Source organism: Miscanthus floridulus, unplaced genomic scaffold, assembly GCF_019320115.1.
Source record: "Miscanthus floridulus cultivar M001 unplaced genomic scaffold, ASM1932011v1 fs_819_2, whole genome shotgun sequence".
Classification (NCBI taxonomy): Eukaryota; Viridiplantae; Streptophyta; class Magnoliopsida; order Poales; family Poaceae; genus Miscanthus; species Miscanthus floridulus.
This window is the reverse complement of record NW_027097317.1, coordinates 11,885-27,213: the sequence shown is the minus strand read 5'-3', so window position 1 is coordinate 27,213 and position 15,329 is coordinate 11,885. Positions and strand designations below refer to the sequence as shown.

General features: G+C 47.5%; 2 protein-coding genes across 2 annotated transcripts; one reads left to right on the top strand and one right to left on the bottom strand.

The window, feature by feature from the left end:
- The first annotated feature begins 548 nt into the window (after window positions 1-548).
- Window positions 549-4,682, top strand: LOC136533239 (probable anion transporter 2, chloroplastic). Its single transcript, XM_066525808.1, has 8 exons — window positions 549-1,675; window positions 2,542-2,768; window positions 3,129-3,477; window positions 3,571-3,615; window positions 3,689-3,835; window positions 3,946-4,083; window positions 4,232-4,265; window positions 4,340-4,682. Exons 1-8 carry the CDS (start codon window positions 1,187-1,189, stop codon window positions 4,510-4,512), a joined length of 1,602 nt encoding a protein of 533 aa, XP_066381905.1. The 5' UTR covers window positions 549-1,186; the 3' UTR covers window positions 4,513-4,682.
- On the bottom strand, window positions 1,690-9,708 carry LOC136533238 (uncharacterized). Its single transcript, XM_066525807.1, has 10 exons — window positions 9,354-9,708; window positions 7,852-8,218; window positions 7,625-7,749; window positions 6,754-6,829; window positions 6,603-6,651; window positions 6,149-6,214; window positions 4,732-4,895; window positions 2,531-2,721; window positions 2,301-2,327; window positions 1,690-2,227 (listed from the first exon to the last, which is right to left on the bottom strand). The coding sequence occupies exons 1-4, from the start codon at window positions 9,706-9,708 to the stop codon at window positions 6,762-6,764; spliced, it is 915 nt and encodes a 304-aa protein (XP_066381904.1). The 3' UTR covers window positions 1,690-2,227; window positions 2,301-2,327; window positions 2,531-2,721; window positions 4,732-4,895; window positions 6,149-6,214; window positions 6,603-6,651; window positions 6,754-6,761.
- Window positions 9,709-15,329: the final 5,621 nt, after the last annotated feature.

Sequence of the window (15,329 nt, the reverse complement as noted above, 5' to 3'; positions counted from 1 at the left end):
GTATAAGATGGAAGAGAGAGAAATTTTCGAGCACCGGCAACATTGTGGATGGTCTAAGTCTACGTAGAGGTGGGGCTAACATATTCGACTACCCGCGTTGGGTTTGTCCATAGTTACTAGTAAAGCTACAAAAAGCATTTTATATTTCCCATCAGAGGAAATACAGTGGTCAGTGCGAATGTACTGGAGGAGACAAGGACGGGCGAGTGGCGACGACGACGAGGCCGGTTCAGGAAGACGGGGTTGGTGTGTGCTAGTACGTGCCAAGAGAAAATACTCGATACAATCCCTAGCTGAGTAAGAGACCCCCAATGGTCTAGATAGGTTTCGGGCGCGAGCATAGCTGCACTTGTGTCACGGCGTGTTGGCGCCACCAAACTAATGACTGGTGATCAGGATGGTCATGGTCGTCGGCGTCCAGGGCCGCCAAGGCGCCAACTAACACCCGGGACTCTGGTGCCGCTGATCACAAGGCGAAACGACAGCCGCGCGCGCACCATGTCACGGCCCAGAAACGTCAACGAGTCGCTAGTCTCTGTGTTGCTGCCTTCCGGGTCCCGGCGCAGGCTCATTCTCTGCCGGGGTCCGAGCGCGTCAAGCCATCGTCTGGCTTTCGCCGTGGCCGGGTAGGTGGCGAATCTGGCGAGCCGTGGTAGGTGCGGTTCCCGCCGGTCGCCGGCACGGCGCCCCCGCAATTCTTGACCCTTCCCGGAGTCCTTCCGCTCAGGAACCACAACACCAGCCCGACACGGCGACGGCGACACCGCTAACAACAGTGCCATTTTGCCAGAACCAACCAAACGGCTCCTCGCCGATTTAAGCCACGTGACTGCCAAGCCGGCCACGCTCTCCCTTCCCTTGTCTCCTCCTCCGCTCCGATCTGCCTGCTGCCGCAGTGCCACCAACCGCCCTCGGCTCGACACCCTCGCCAGTCGTCACCCCGCGAGGTGGTCCTAATTTAACCCACCAACCAACCCAACCGCCGGTCAACCGCGCCCGCGCACGCCGCTCGCTCGCCCCCGCACTGCCATGGGCCTGGCTCGCCGCGCGACGCTCTTGTCGACCCCTGCCGTGCTCCTCTGAGACTGAGAGACAGAGCTAGCCAGGCAGCCGCTGCTTTGCTGCTTGCCGTGTGTCGGGCTCGGCTTCTCCCACGCGCGGGTTGTTGGATCAAGCTTGACCAACCATGGCGTCGGTCAGGTCGTGTGTGTCCGTGAAGTCCGCCGTGAGCCCGGTCAGTTACAGATCCACGAGGGCCGCCGGGGCAGCCGGTGTCTCGGGAACGCTGCGCGTACGTTCCCCGTCCCTGGCGCTCGGCATCGACGGTGGCTGCGCCAGCAGCAGCGGGAGGGGCAGCGTCGTCATCAGTGGTGGCGGAGGTCTCGGCTTGCTCGGCGGCGATGGACCGAGGATCATCAGGCGGGGCGGCAGGCGGGAGGTCCTCGCCATGTGCAGCGCGAGCTTCGACGGGGTCCGCCCCGCCGCCAGCGCCGCCGCCGTGGCCAGCAGCGCCGTTCAACCCGTGCCGGCGGCGTTCCCCGAGCGCGCCAAGGTGGTGTCCCTGGTGGCGGCCATCATGCTGCTCTGCAACGCCGACCGAGTCGTCATGTCCGTCGCCGTCGTGCCGCTCTCCGCGCAGTACGGATGGTCCAGCTCCTTCGTCGGCATCGTCCAGGTGGATCACCTACCACAGCCTTCTCTCCTCTCCCTCTTCCTCTTTCATCTCCGTGCATTGGCGAAAAGTAGAAGTGAAGCAAAGGCCCCTTTTTTCTCAAGAAATTAAGCAACACATTTGCTGCCTGTCGCTGAGCAACAAAATGTGTTGTCTTGAACGATCTGTTCATGGCCATGGCTCAACAAAGTCAACCCTGCATCGTCACGTTAACGCCGGACGCCATGAGAAAACGACTGAAGCAATACGTTTTGGAAGCACACGGAACTGCAATGATTTTTTTTTTCTGCCAGCTTCATACTGTCTTGTGCTTGTCGTGTGCCACGCAGAGCAGCTCCAAGTTACCAAAACGTCACCAGAACACGATAAATTTGAGAATAGGAACTGATGTTTGCCTTTGCTGCTTATCAGGAGCGATAACAAGCAATACTAGATACTTTGCTTGTAGTATTAGTCTTCAGAATACAAATGCATAGGTAAAGTCAAGGCCTTTTCTTTGGAGCAATCCAAAATTATGTACTGAAGGGTCTGCAACTTGATTGGCATCAAAGTTTCCTGATACAGACAGGATTCAGATTCGATGATTGGGCTATTGGAAATGTCCATGTTATTGGGGGTCAAATTTTACCTGGTGACGAGGAACAGGAAGATTGTACTGCAAAAAAGAAGAAGAAAAAGATAAATAATAGAAACAGTCAACTAAAAGCTGCATGTGGCGTATGCCCTGAAGCTCAATATAAGTTTTAATTTGCTGAAGACTCAAATCATTAAGCCCAAATGCCCAATGCATGACTATAGCTCTGAACAAGCACAGCTATCTTGCTATTAAGCTGATTCACTGAGGTTAAATATTCTCACCATTTCTGCAGTCATCGTTTTTATGGGGATATGTTTTCTCATCCATGGTTGGAGGAGCTTTGGCAGACAAATATGGCGGGAAGAAGGTGATGGCAGGTGCTGCTGCACTCTGGTCCTTGGCTACAATTCTCACTCCTTGGGCCGCCTCCCACTCCACCATCATGTTGCTTGCTGTACGTGCACTCTTTGGCCTTGCAGAAGGTGTTGCATTTCCGACAATGAGCACCTTCTTACCAAAGTGAGTAACAATTTTCACTCATTGAATTTGCTCATAATTGACGTTTTTTCGGTAGCCTTGCTTAAGAAACATTAACCTCTGAAGCTTAAAAGAACTAGTCAGAAAAGAAATTACGAATGTCTAATTGGGGTTTAAATTAAATCTGTTTATTGTAGTCTAGACCCATTCTTTCAAGTGCACATACAAGCCTTCATCATCTCTTTACCATAGTTTCTGGACTCTCTGCCTGCATTCTTTTTTACTGATATCAATTCTAGTTGCTACAAAGTATATAAAATGAAACAACTGCCCTCTATTTTATGCCTATGTAATTGAACAAGATTTCAGTTTGTGATTTATCTCACATTGAACATGAAACAGGTGGTTCCCAACACATGAGCGTGCCACTGCTGTTGGCATTTCCATGGGTGGATTCCATCTTGGAAATGTCATAAGCTTCCTAGCAACACCGATCATCATGTCATACATAGGCCTCTCGGGAACATTTGTCTTCTTTGCATCACTTGGTTACTTGTGGCTCTCTGTATGGATGTTAAATGTAGAAAGCGATCCTCTTGACAGCCGTACTATAAGCAAGTCTGAGCTGCAACTAATTCTAGCTGGAAGAACTGGATCTAAAGTCCAAGGCAGTAAATTCCCATCCCTAAGGGAATTGTTCTCAAAGACTGAATTCTTGGCCATCACTTTGGCCAATGTGGTCAACAACTGGGTAAGGATGATCTATTAGCAAAAAAAATGGCAATTCGGTCATATTGTATCGTGTACTAATTTTAACAAATGGAAAATTCAAAATACCATGCAGGGCTATTTTGTCCTATTGTCGTGGATGCCTGTTTACTTCAAAACGGTATGTTATCAAAGGCATTTTAATTTGTACCACTCAGAACTCTAAGCTGTTTCTAACCATAATCCTACAACAGGTTTATAACGTCAATCTAAAACAAGCAGCATGGTTCAGCGCCATACCTTGGGCAGTCATGGCTATGTCCGGTTATGTTGCAGGAGCCTCTGCAGATTTCCTGATCAAATCTGGTTTCCCTATTGGTCCAGTTCGGAAAATTATGCAGGTAAAAAGCATTGCCTGAGATTTGCTGTGGCCTTGCTCTGCTCATAGAATAGACTGATCACTTGCACAACCTGAAACAAAGCACTCATCACAGATCTTATTTTGCTGCAGTCCATTGGTTTTATGGGGCCTTGCGTGTCATTGCTATGCTTAAGGTTTGCCCAAACTCCATCAGTTGCTGCAGTTCTCATGACCATTGCCCTGAGCTTGAGTTCTTTTAGCCAAGCCGGATACTTTTGCAATATACAGGTAATGTTTCCTTTCCTTCGTGGCCTGATCAGTGATCATACCACCTCAACTCCATGAACAATGTTCCAGTTTCTGAACTCTTAAGTGTTAGTTTGGCCCATCTGTTCTCTGAATTGACTGAATGTGTTTTCCTTGTTTATTCGAGCAGGACATTGCTCCCAAATACGCTGGATCCTTGCACGGTATGTAAACTTCCACTCCTCATCAGTGCAGTGCTCAGGCTTTGTATCTGACATATCTTCTGATGCGTGAACAGGGATGACGAACGGCATAGGGACGGTGGCTGCCATAGTTAGCACCATCGGGACCGGCTACTTCGTCCAGTGGCTAGGGTCCTTCCAGGCCTTCCTCACCCTCACGGCGGCGCTCTACTTCAGCGCCACCGTCTTCTACAACATCTACGCAACCGGCGACCTGATTTTTGACTGAGACGAACTTGCTAAATGCTAGTAAAGATTCTTTTGTGCAGACGCAGAATCCCAAAGTGTACCAACATTTATTTGTATCTCCCCAAGAATGGAATAAAATACAGGCTGATTGTTTGCTAAGTGTAAAAATCGTGTGCAAACATCTCTGCATCTTGCATGTGGGCAAACTACAGACAATAATTCGGAAAGGACGTGCATGTCAGCTGTTCGAAGAAATTACCGTTCGAACGCAGCGCAGATGCGCCGGTGCGCACAGCAGTGGACGATCTGGTGCGAACACCTGCCGTGTTTGGGTGCGGGGGAGAGCGCGACAACGATGAGCTGACTGAGCGCCGGCCCGGCGGCCTCCGAGGCGCAGTGCGGCCGGAGGTTATGGGTTCCGTCCTGAGTGGCGAGTCACGACGACCCGGAATGTGGATGATGAGTACCGTGAGAATGCAATTATATATATATATATATATATATATATATATATATATATATTGGTTAACATATCTAAAGTTTTGACTAAATATATAAATAAAAATATTAATATTTATGATGCCAAATAAATACAGTATATAAATATATCTCATAACAAATTTAATGATACTTATTTGATATTATAAATATTAATAAAAAATTTTATAGTTAGTTCATGCTAGAATTGCGTTCTTTTACAAATGGACTATTATGGATCCTTGTCCTTATTCTTTACTAGGCTCGTGTTCGTGCGTTGCTATGGGACAACTAAACTTTTATATTAAAAATATAATAGCACGATAAGATGATAAGATAATAATACTGTGAAACTAAATACCGATGTTAAAGTGACATTTAATAAAAAAAAGCAAAGTTCGTGAAATTAACGTAGTCACGGAGAGCACGTCATCGTAGGCTCACAAACTCTATTGTATAGACCTTTCTGTGATGCATCTAAGATAATGTTTTATATCGGTAGGAATAAATCTCCGATGTCCATTATCTCCACAGAGAGAACATGCTCGTGCGTTGCAACGGGAAAATAGCCACAACGCCGTGACACCTTGCTAGTAAACTTTGAACTATGTGAATCTAAGAAACTCTAAATTATATGAATAAATGAATACCATATATCCTATTTGAATTACATTGAAAATGCATGACCTAAAAATGTATATAGACCAGGAAGTTCAGGAAATTTGGAAAATGGAAAACAAATGCAACTATTATTCATGAAACTCTTTGCTGGTCAACAGGAAGTTAAAAAAACTTTGAAAATGCAGCTTGACTACAGCTCCTTCAGACAACACTCTATATCTTTAGATAGACAGCTTGTTCGGCTGGGCTTATACGATCGTATACGATCGTGGATTATAAGCTGGAGCAGTATTTTTCTCTCACACCAAACTAGCCAAACCAGCCAGCAGTAAATAATCCACGATCGTTTACGACGAAACAAACAGGCTAAGAATTGATGTAGGATAAATGCTGCAAGACTTTTAAGATCTGATCACAGAAGTCGACAAATAACAATTTCTCACTGATTATTTCTATTTCTAGATGCTAATGCTAATCAGAGTTTGAATGCTCAAATCTGGAAAAGGTAGATCACCTAGCTACACATTAGAGATGCTATTGCTGTCCGTGACTCAGTGGTTGGATTGTCCAACACTAACCTATTAGTGCAGGCGGCTGGCTGTTGCAGGCCCCTGACTGCCAGTCGCTTGAGGTTGGCTTCCGTTCTTGTTGCTCCAAAAAGCATAACAAGGACAAGTTTGAATAGAAGTAACCAAGTAAAAAGGGTCTTCCCATTGTCAACTCTATATAAGAATACGACAATCAGACTGTAGACGCAATCCACTACTGGATGGTAGCAGCTTGTTTCTGGTGAGGCATAATAGCTAACACTATCTAGTTTGTGATGAAACAACTGATTATATCAACAATATATTGTTAATAAATATAATATATAATCAGTAGTTTCGTTGATGATGGATTCTCGTAATATGTTGTAACATCATCACGTTTTTCATAATAATGTGATCTCTTCTCTTTGGACACAAGGGCAGGGTTTCTGAACTTTTTTTTTAGAACAAACATAGCTACCATAAAATCATTCAAAGGTGATACCTGTTGGCGAGCATGCCGGAGCTCCTGCTCCAATTGGCTAAGTTTCAGCCTGCTATTCTCAAGTTGTTCAACATAGAGACAGAAAACAGAAACTAAATACAGTCCTCATGCACAAGGAAAATACTATCTACCATCAGGTAGATGAAACTACCTTCTTTCTTAGACGGCTTTTCCTAGCAGCTTCACGGCTTTTCCTATGCCAGAATCAGAAGCTGTCCTAGTTCCAACTGATAAGTAAACAAGTTCAGTATATCTCAAGAATAAAAGTAACATTACTTGAAAGCAAACTAATAGCTTCTGTTGACACAAGAATGTCATCAGAATGAATTACATCCACATTAGTAATGCACTGACCATCTCTCGTGTTTCATGCTTTTCTTGGTTGACCTATATCTACGTCAGTCTGTTGCATGATATATAAATTAGCCAGTTTATTGTGCTATATCTGAAATAAAATCTGCAAATTGGCCTTCAATTAAAAGCCTACCAAGTGTCTCCAAGTTCAACTTTGCGATGGTGTTTCACAAGTGGCAGTAACACCAAAAAAGCAAATTCAACAACATACGACCATATTTAGCTAATACCACACCTAGTTGATGTCTGCAGTTAGATATAAGACATCTCAACCTGAAATTCTAAACACATAAGACCATATTTAGCTAACTTCCTTAGCTACAATCAGAATGGCATGTTAAGTATATCAGCTGAAGATTAGGAGAGAAGTTCAGACTTCAGACTATTGGACTGAGACCTTCAGTATAACAATGAGGACTAAGGACAAGCCAGTAGGAAAACTCTATTGCCGTAAAGTTATAATAAATCGCATCCGCAAAACACCCTTAACGCCCCAAATCGCATCTGCAGAACACCCTAATCACAGATCCTGACTCGTACAACGACTCAAACCATGGGAATTCTAATGTTCCACTCTACCCGCGGGCTCGTAAGAGAAGAGTTCGGGATCACAGGAGGGAGGGGAGGGAGTCGAGATAAACGAAAAGGATAGCAAGAGCGAACCTCACCTGGGAGTGACAACGCCGTCGAGGACGGCAGCGTTGGACCCTTGCCATGCCCTCTGCTCACCAGCTCCAGCGTCAGGTCCTTCACCGTGCCGTACCCCGACCTCCTCGTACGAATCCTCCTGCTGCTTCACCATCACCGCAGCGAGACCGAGAGAATACATGGTGAGAATCCTGCTAGGGTTTTGTGCCTCCCGAGAAATGGAAAGGAAGGAGGCAAGCGAGGTTACCTTTTCCAGGCGATGCTCAGATCGTGGAGGCGGCGGCGTCCGACGGCGTCGGGGCGACGGAGCAACTCTAGGAACCGGCGCGTCGGCGGCGGGAGCAGGAGGCGGCTGTGCCGGCGATGGTGGCGTGAGGGAGAGGGCGAGGTCTCGCGAGGGCGGTTGCTGGAGCCACGGATCGTATGCCATAGAGAAGCCCCGATCAACGTATTTGGAACCACCTGCCGGCGCAGAGCGGGATCGCAGGGGCGGTCCCACCTACCGGCGCTGAGCGGGATCGCAGGGGCGCGCGGCAGACCGACGACCCGACATATGTCGCACGACGATGGTCTCCACGTTAGTCTTTTTAGTTGTGATTGTGACGAAGAGAAAACTGAAATTTACCAAGATAATTAATGACTGAAAATGTGAAATAACTCATTTATCACATTTGAAGTTTGAAACTACTTTGAAAGGGAACTACCCTTCTTCTTCCCACTCGGAAATCTCAAACTACAGTTACTATGATACTAATTGGATGCAACTGGAAAGGATGAAATGACTCATTCACATCTGAAGTCCGAAACTACTCTAAAAGGGAACTGCCCCTTCTTCAAACTACTATCTGACTGTTCGCATCTTTTATAATCCATAGTTTTCAGCTTCTTTTTTTCAGCCGGAACAGTGTTTTCTCTCACAACGAATCAGCCGGAACAGTATTTTGACCTGTTTTTTCACCAAAGTGAACGGGGCCTATGATTCATTTAGGATGAAATCATAAACCGTCAGAGACCTGCATGACCAAATTAGTTTGCATTACCTAAGACAAAAGCTGACAGTAATTAACTACAGCAAAATTGAGTTTGAGACTATGTAACAGTGCACGGCGAAATGACCTGATCAGTACACGGCGAAATGACCTGAACACCGGGAGTTTTGGATCGAACTGACTGCCAGGCACCTAATGTCAGGTGTTGTACACGAGATCCTGCATGAGACAAACGGGAGGAGAAGGTGCACATCCAGGAATGAGTCAGGTCTATGAACACTCCGCTCAGCCAGACCCAAGCCAGTAAGCCGAGGCTATGCCGCACCCTTCCCCTGCCCTGATTTTCTCAAGAAAAACCAAAACTAACTCAATCATCACATGTTGAACGACTGCAGGACCAAGGCCGGAGAAGTCAGATTGCTAATCAGCCGCATCCCCGGTTGCAAGGACAAGATTAACAACGAGTCGCTGGCTGGCTGCAGGAATTTAGAGATAATTTTACTGACTGGCTGCAGGAATTCACTGGCTGACTGCAGGCAGCCGCCGAGCGCGCGCACCGCCGCGAGGGCTGAGCGCAACGGTGAGGGGCAGAGCGCGACGTTGAGGGCCGCAAGCATAACCCGCATCATCACAGCGAGGGCCGCACGCATGACACGCATAATCACAGCGGGGACGCAGGGCGCCGGCGGCAGTGGCAAGGGGAGGCGCGCGCGACGGCTTGAGCGTCTACACTCAGGGAGCAGAAGTCGCTGGTGCTCACCGAGGTTGTTGCGGTCGCCGCGCCGGCTCAGTTCCTCGCGACGCGGGCGGGAGCGTGCTGAGGAGCGCAACCAGGGAGGCCGTTGCTCTACCCTCACGACTTTCGGGCGGTCAGGTCGCGCTGGGTCCCGATCTCCCGCCGCACGACTGGGACGACGATAGGGGAAGGCGGGATGCAGTGTGCTGCCCCCCTGCTCTTCCGCCTGCGTTTGCACGGGTGATGGCGGCGTCGAGATCGCCTGGAGCTGATTGGGAAGGAGGTTTCCTTTTGTGCCAGATGCCGTTCGCACGCGGGGGGTTTCCTTTTTAGTTTTTTTTCGTGCCATTATAATTCTTAAAATTCTAAGATTTGCCATTACTGTTCTTCTACCTCGAAGCACGCCATTACAATTTTCGCATATGTTGAAATATGCCACGCTCCACGCCCGCTGAATGCTTGGGCCTGCTCGCAGGCTTACGTGGCATACGCTGGACCGTATCCATCCGTCTTCCTTTCCTCAAGTAAATGGCTCGGTTACCTCCGTCGTCTCCTCAGTCTCACTCTCATGCACTCCTCCTCTCTCTTGCCCTCGCTCGAACCCTAACCCGGCGGTGGTGGTGGCTGAGAGGATCAAGATGTCCAAAAGGAGAGGGATGAATTGAGCTAATTCTAAATTTTTTGTAATAATTAAGTCCTACACTTAACCCATTTCATCACCTCATGCCTACAAGTGTTTCTATTGTTCTACTGCACAAAAGTTTTGTACTCTAGATTCTAATCCTACTCTAGCATGGCAGTTCTAAGATTGTAAAAACATGAATTGAATTGCTCAAATGTAAATGCTCAAACTAAAGAGAGGGAGAGCAACGCGGCGATGTTTTTCTGAGGTATCGGAGAGTCGCCAGTCCCCACTAGTCCTCATTGGAGTACCCGCGCAAGGGTGTAGCTTTCCCTTGATCCGCGCAAGGATCAAGTACTCTCTATGGGTTGATTCTTCGATACTCTGTCGTGGTGAATCGCTCACAACCGCTCACACCATGACTTGGGTCATCCACAAGCTCCGCTGGATAATCACCAAGCTTCCAATCATAACTAAGCGGGCGATCACCCAGAGTAACAAGCACAAGCTCTCACTTGATCAAGACAAGCCTAATGAGAAATGTGGATGCACACTTGCTGCTCTCTATGCACTAATGAGGTCCTTAATCTTGGATTCTTAAATCTCAATCACCCCACTAGACTCTTGTACTACCTTGCACTTCAAAGGTATTTCTCAGCTGAACCAAAGCGCAAGAGAGCTAAGTTGGACGAGTAGGAGAAGTATTTATACTCCCCCATTCAAAACATGACTGTTACTGTCCAACTCAGCATTACACGAGGTGATCGGACGCGTAGGTCCACGTGACCGGACACGCCAGTCAGTACAACGTAGCTGCACTGCGCGACCCTATCAGAAATAGCCGTTGGAGTGACCTAACGCCGACCAGCGTCCGGTCAAGACCCACCTGACGTGTCCGGTCATTGAAGTTCTCCTCTGGTACCTTACTGATGTGGACCGGACACTGCAAACCCAGAGTCCGGTCGTTTACTACTCAGCGTCTGATCCTGCATAGAACCATGACCCCACTGCTACAGATACGGCTAGCGGCACGTCCGGTTCCAAAAACTACCCAGCGTCCGGTTGTCTCAGACCTTGGCTGTGCAGGCGCCAATACTGACCGGACCTAGCACCTCATCGTCCGGTCGATAAAACTCTAGCGCCCGGTCATCAAATTTTCCCTCCATTCACTTCCAATTCAAAATCCTTTGTGAATGAGGTTGACTCCAACTGATCTTAGGGCTGTCCCTGATCTACCTAGTGCTAAGTTTGACAAGTGTGCACCACACATAAACCATTAGACTCACCTAGGTCAAGCTACTAGTTCATACCCCCTTAATAGTATGGCCAAAGGAAAAACAAAATCCTAAACTACTCTAAGTGTCTCTCTAATGCCAAACGACACTTAAAACTAGTCCATCCTTAACCTTATCGTCCATCCTTTAAAAACCAAAATGATTTCCATCGACAGGGGCATGAAAACCATAATTACCCAATTAATCATTATTACCATGACCTAACTCAAATTACCTCTGCAAAATACACGTTAGTCACAGTAATCTCGTGTTGTCATTAACCGCCGAAACCCAACTAGGGGCCTAGATGCTTTCAATCTTCCCCTTTTTGGTGATTGATGACAACACTACCTCGAGTATGTGTATAAGAGATGGGTGAGGTTTTTAACATGCTTGGTTCATATAAGTAATTTGACAATAAGAACAAAAGAGGTTAGCCATGCTTATACAAACCAAGCCAACAACATGTACTCAAAAGATATGAATTAAGCATGAGTACGAAATATAAAGCTCATTTGAATCGGAGTTTAACGCGAAAGCAAAGCAAATGAGCATAACCAAGAGACATGAAATATATATATCAAAGTAGAGAGCACACATGTCACATAAGTCTCACAATCACACATATATCACATATAACACAATGCATGAAAGTAAACATGAATGCATGAAGTATCACACACAAAAGAACGAGTCCATCTCATATGCTCCCCCTAAGTCTAACATACTCGCTCCCTCTTTCCCTTTGGCGTCAAGCATGAAAACCTAAGGGTCAGACGACGGGGTAGGAGCAGACGAGTCGGGCGCTGAGGTGCGGTGAGAGATCTGAAACTATGCTGCATCATCCTCGAACCCTGAACTCTGAGCGGTTGGACCCTCTAGAGCAGCTCAAGCAGACCCTCTATCACTAGAAGTGTAGGTGAAGCGGTCTAGGTCTGCTCGGTGGACTCGGTAGCTGGGTCAGCCTGTGGAGACTCTGAAGCTGTGGTAGTAGCCTAACCCTATGGCTCAGAAGGTGTCTCTATAGGAAGTGGAGCCACAACTGCCGTTGTCTCTGTCACTGAAGCCTCGAGTGTAGGAGTGACTATCGGAGGCGGCTCTGATGAAGCAATAGAAGACGAGATCATCTCAGTAGTCCCTGTGACCGGAGCAATTGTGGTAGGGCAAGGACTTGGAACTCTAGGGGTGTAGGCTATCCTATTAGCTTACTAAAAGTAGCACCCAAGCTCTAGGAGACTAGAGTATCTGTCACTAACACAGACTCTAACTGAGTAGGAGTGAAGTCGGTGACTATAGGAGTGAAACCCTGAGTCTGCTCGGTCCTTGGTGAAGCAAACCACTATGAAATCTATTGGGCGGGCGAAGCAAACTATGTAGCCAACTGTCCCTAACTCTGAAGCCCACTAGGCTATATAGCTGGAGCATTGGGGTGGTGGTAGTAGTCGAAACAAGCTGCAACGTGGGCTGGTAAGGAGCAATCCCTGTAGTCGTAAGGACATGCTTCATGAAATCAAGAAGCTACTGCTAAGTGTTTAGCTGCTGCTGCTGGAACTGATCTTGACATGCCTGCATTTGAGCAATAGTAGCTATTGTCTCCTGTGCCTAACGAGCCTGGCCCTGCCGCATGCGCTCAAGTATCGCTAGTAAAGCTGGGTCAGTCTACGACAGCTATGGTATAACTGAGCTAGAGCCACTAGCCTCTATGTCGTGAGCCTATGGGGGCATATGTTGAATCGGCTGGTAGTCCTCATCTAAGCTGTCAGTCGGGTCATCCTCAATCTCGTCGCCCTGTTGTGCCTCTAGCTGCTCAAGCTCTATCTCTACAACGGCCCTGATGGCCTTGTCCTGCTCAACTATAGTCTCTAGCACCTCTAGTCTACAACGCTGCTGGCTAGGTGTCCTCCCACGACTGTGACACAAGAGGTGGCTCATGTCATACTTAGGAAACTTTGTAGTAGCACCACTCCACTCAACCACCATCTCTAGGGACATATGTGAAACTACTTTCCAAATGAGAAAGGTAATCCACTAAGCATAAGTCAGCTGACGATGGCCCTTAGAGCCCTCTGCGAAGGTGTTCTCCATCTCTGAGAGTATCACATCCCAAATATCAAACACAATCTAAGAGATCAGGTGGTGGACTCACCAAAGCTGAATCCGTCTCAATCCCTCATGATAGCCACCCCTTAAAAGCAAAGACCTCCTCATGACTGAGTCAAGGATATGAGCTATAGGTGTAAGGTCATGTGGTGTGTGGCTCGATCCCTCTCTAAATGGCTTAGTGAAGCAAGCTCTGACTAAGTCTATGGGTGGTACCCATCCACCGTGAGGGTGTCTCGATGGCTCTATCTCTCCATAGCAGATCTCATGAATCCAAATAGAAGACTCTAAAATCCTCAGTATCTCTCTAGCTCTCGAGCTCTGTAGATTGTAGTCACAGCCTCTGAAAGCAAAGTAAATGTACCTATGCCCTATGTCAATCCACAAATAAACATAGAACTCTCTGACCCATGATGGAATGTATCGACTAGTCTGTCCTAAGAGATCTGCCAGACCTAGCAGATAGCTGAGGTGGGGATAGATCTGCTTTCCTGCAACTACAACTATAGCCTCTAAGGAGCACACTCTCTGAGACATAAATGCCACACCACTATTGAGGTAGGCATTGTAGAAATCCTCTTGCAACATTGTGTAGAACTACTCTGAAGCTCGCTCATCCTGCCTCGATGGAAACCGCTGCTCAAACTCCACAAGACGGAGCTACTGCACCTGCATAGCTATGGCTGCCCTCAAGTCTAAATGTACCACTAGAGGCAGACCCTGTGGTCTAGGGGGTGGACGAGAACCACGTCTCTGTGTCTCCGGCCTCGGTGACACCTAGGTGCGAGTACAACTAGAATGTTGAAGCCGTGGATGCTCTACCTGCTCTGCTTGCTAATGACTGTGGTGTAGTCTCCTCTGCCACTGGATGTTTTGTCACCTCAGTGCCTAGCTCTTGGCTCTCAAGGTGAAAGTGGGCCTCACTAATGCAAACACCACTACCTCAGCCTCCTCTCTCACCACGCTCAACTGCTGCGGCCACTACTATGGCCCTCTCTGCCTCTATGTCAATGTGCTTGCGCTTCTTCTTGGTTGTCACCTTTTGGGGACTTTTATCCTTTTCTTTTGCTATCAGACAAGGTGGACACCTCTCGTCGTCACTGGGACCACCCTCGACATTCTCGCATCTAACCATGACTAACAACTAACAATGAACAATATTAAGCAATCAAGAACTCCCCCTAACTCAGAAAACTACTGCAACTGACAATCAACTGCCCATCATCTGCCCTTTGACAAGACAACCACTAGCAATAAGAACCACTGTCAGCTGACACTCATGAGGCTTGGCCTTAATCCATACTCATGGGCTTGGCCCCGAGTTTATCTTCCACTGAAATGCTGACCAAATACTGCCTCAAACAGCCTAAGCTCGTTGCATAGAAGGAATAGGAAGATATACATTTAAGCAACATTACATTCTAGAGATAAGTGGAGCTCTAGATGGAAGCAAGCAATTTAGATAAGAATGGAAAGAAAGGCTTGCTACCTATAAAAATCCTATGAGAATGTGAGGAGCTGACACATAGAGCACCACATAAGATCAGTGAGGTCACTGTAGAAGAAAAGGAATAAGAACTAAAGGCAAAAATAGGGTTCCGATGGTTACGACATTAACACAAACACCTAGGGGCAGGGTGGAAACTCACCCTTGGAAGAAAGTGTTGCAGCCAAGAAATCACTAGGGAATGATCGTTGGGCATGTAGAAGCACCATAGGGAGTCAACAACAGCACTGCAAGAACACCGGCCAAGAAACGGAGATCAAAAGATGAAGCAAAAACTGGTCAGGCAATATGCCGAGCACTTGGTGGGCAGAAGGTGTGCTCACCAAGGGTGGAAAGCTAGACGGCCAAGGAAGTTACCAAAGCAGGAGCAATTAGCGTCGAGAAGAGAGACATGAGGTCACTAGAGAAGAAAGAGTCAACGGTGAGCCCGCATGGTGAAGAAAATCTAGCGGCGACAGCAATGGCGTATGCACGGTGACCATGAGAGTGCGAGGTGG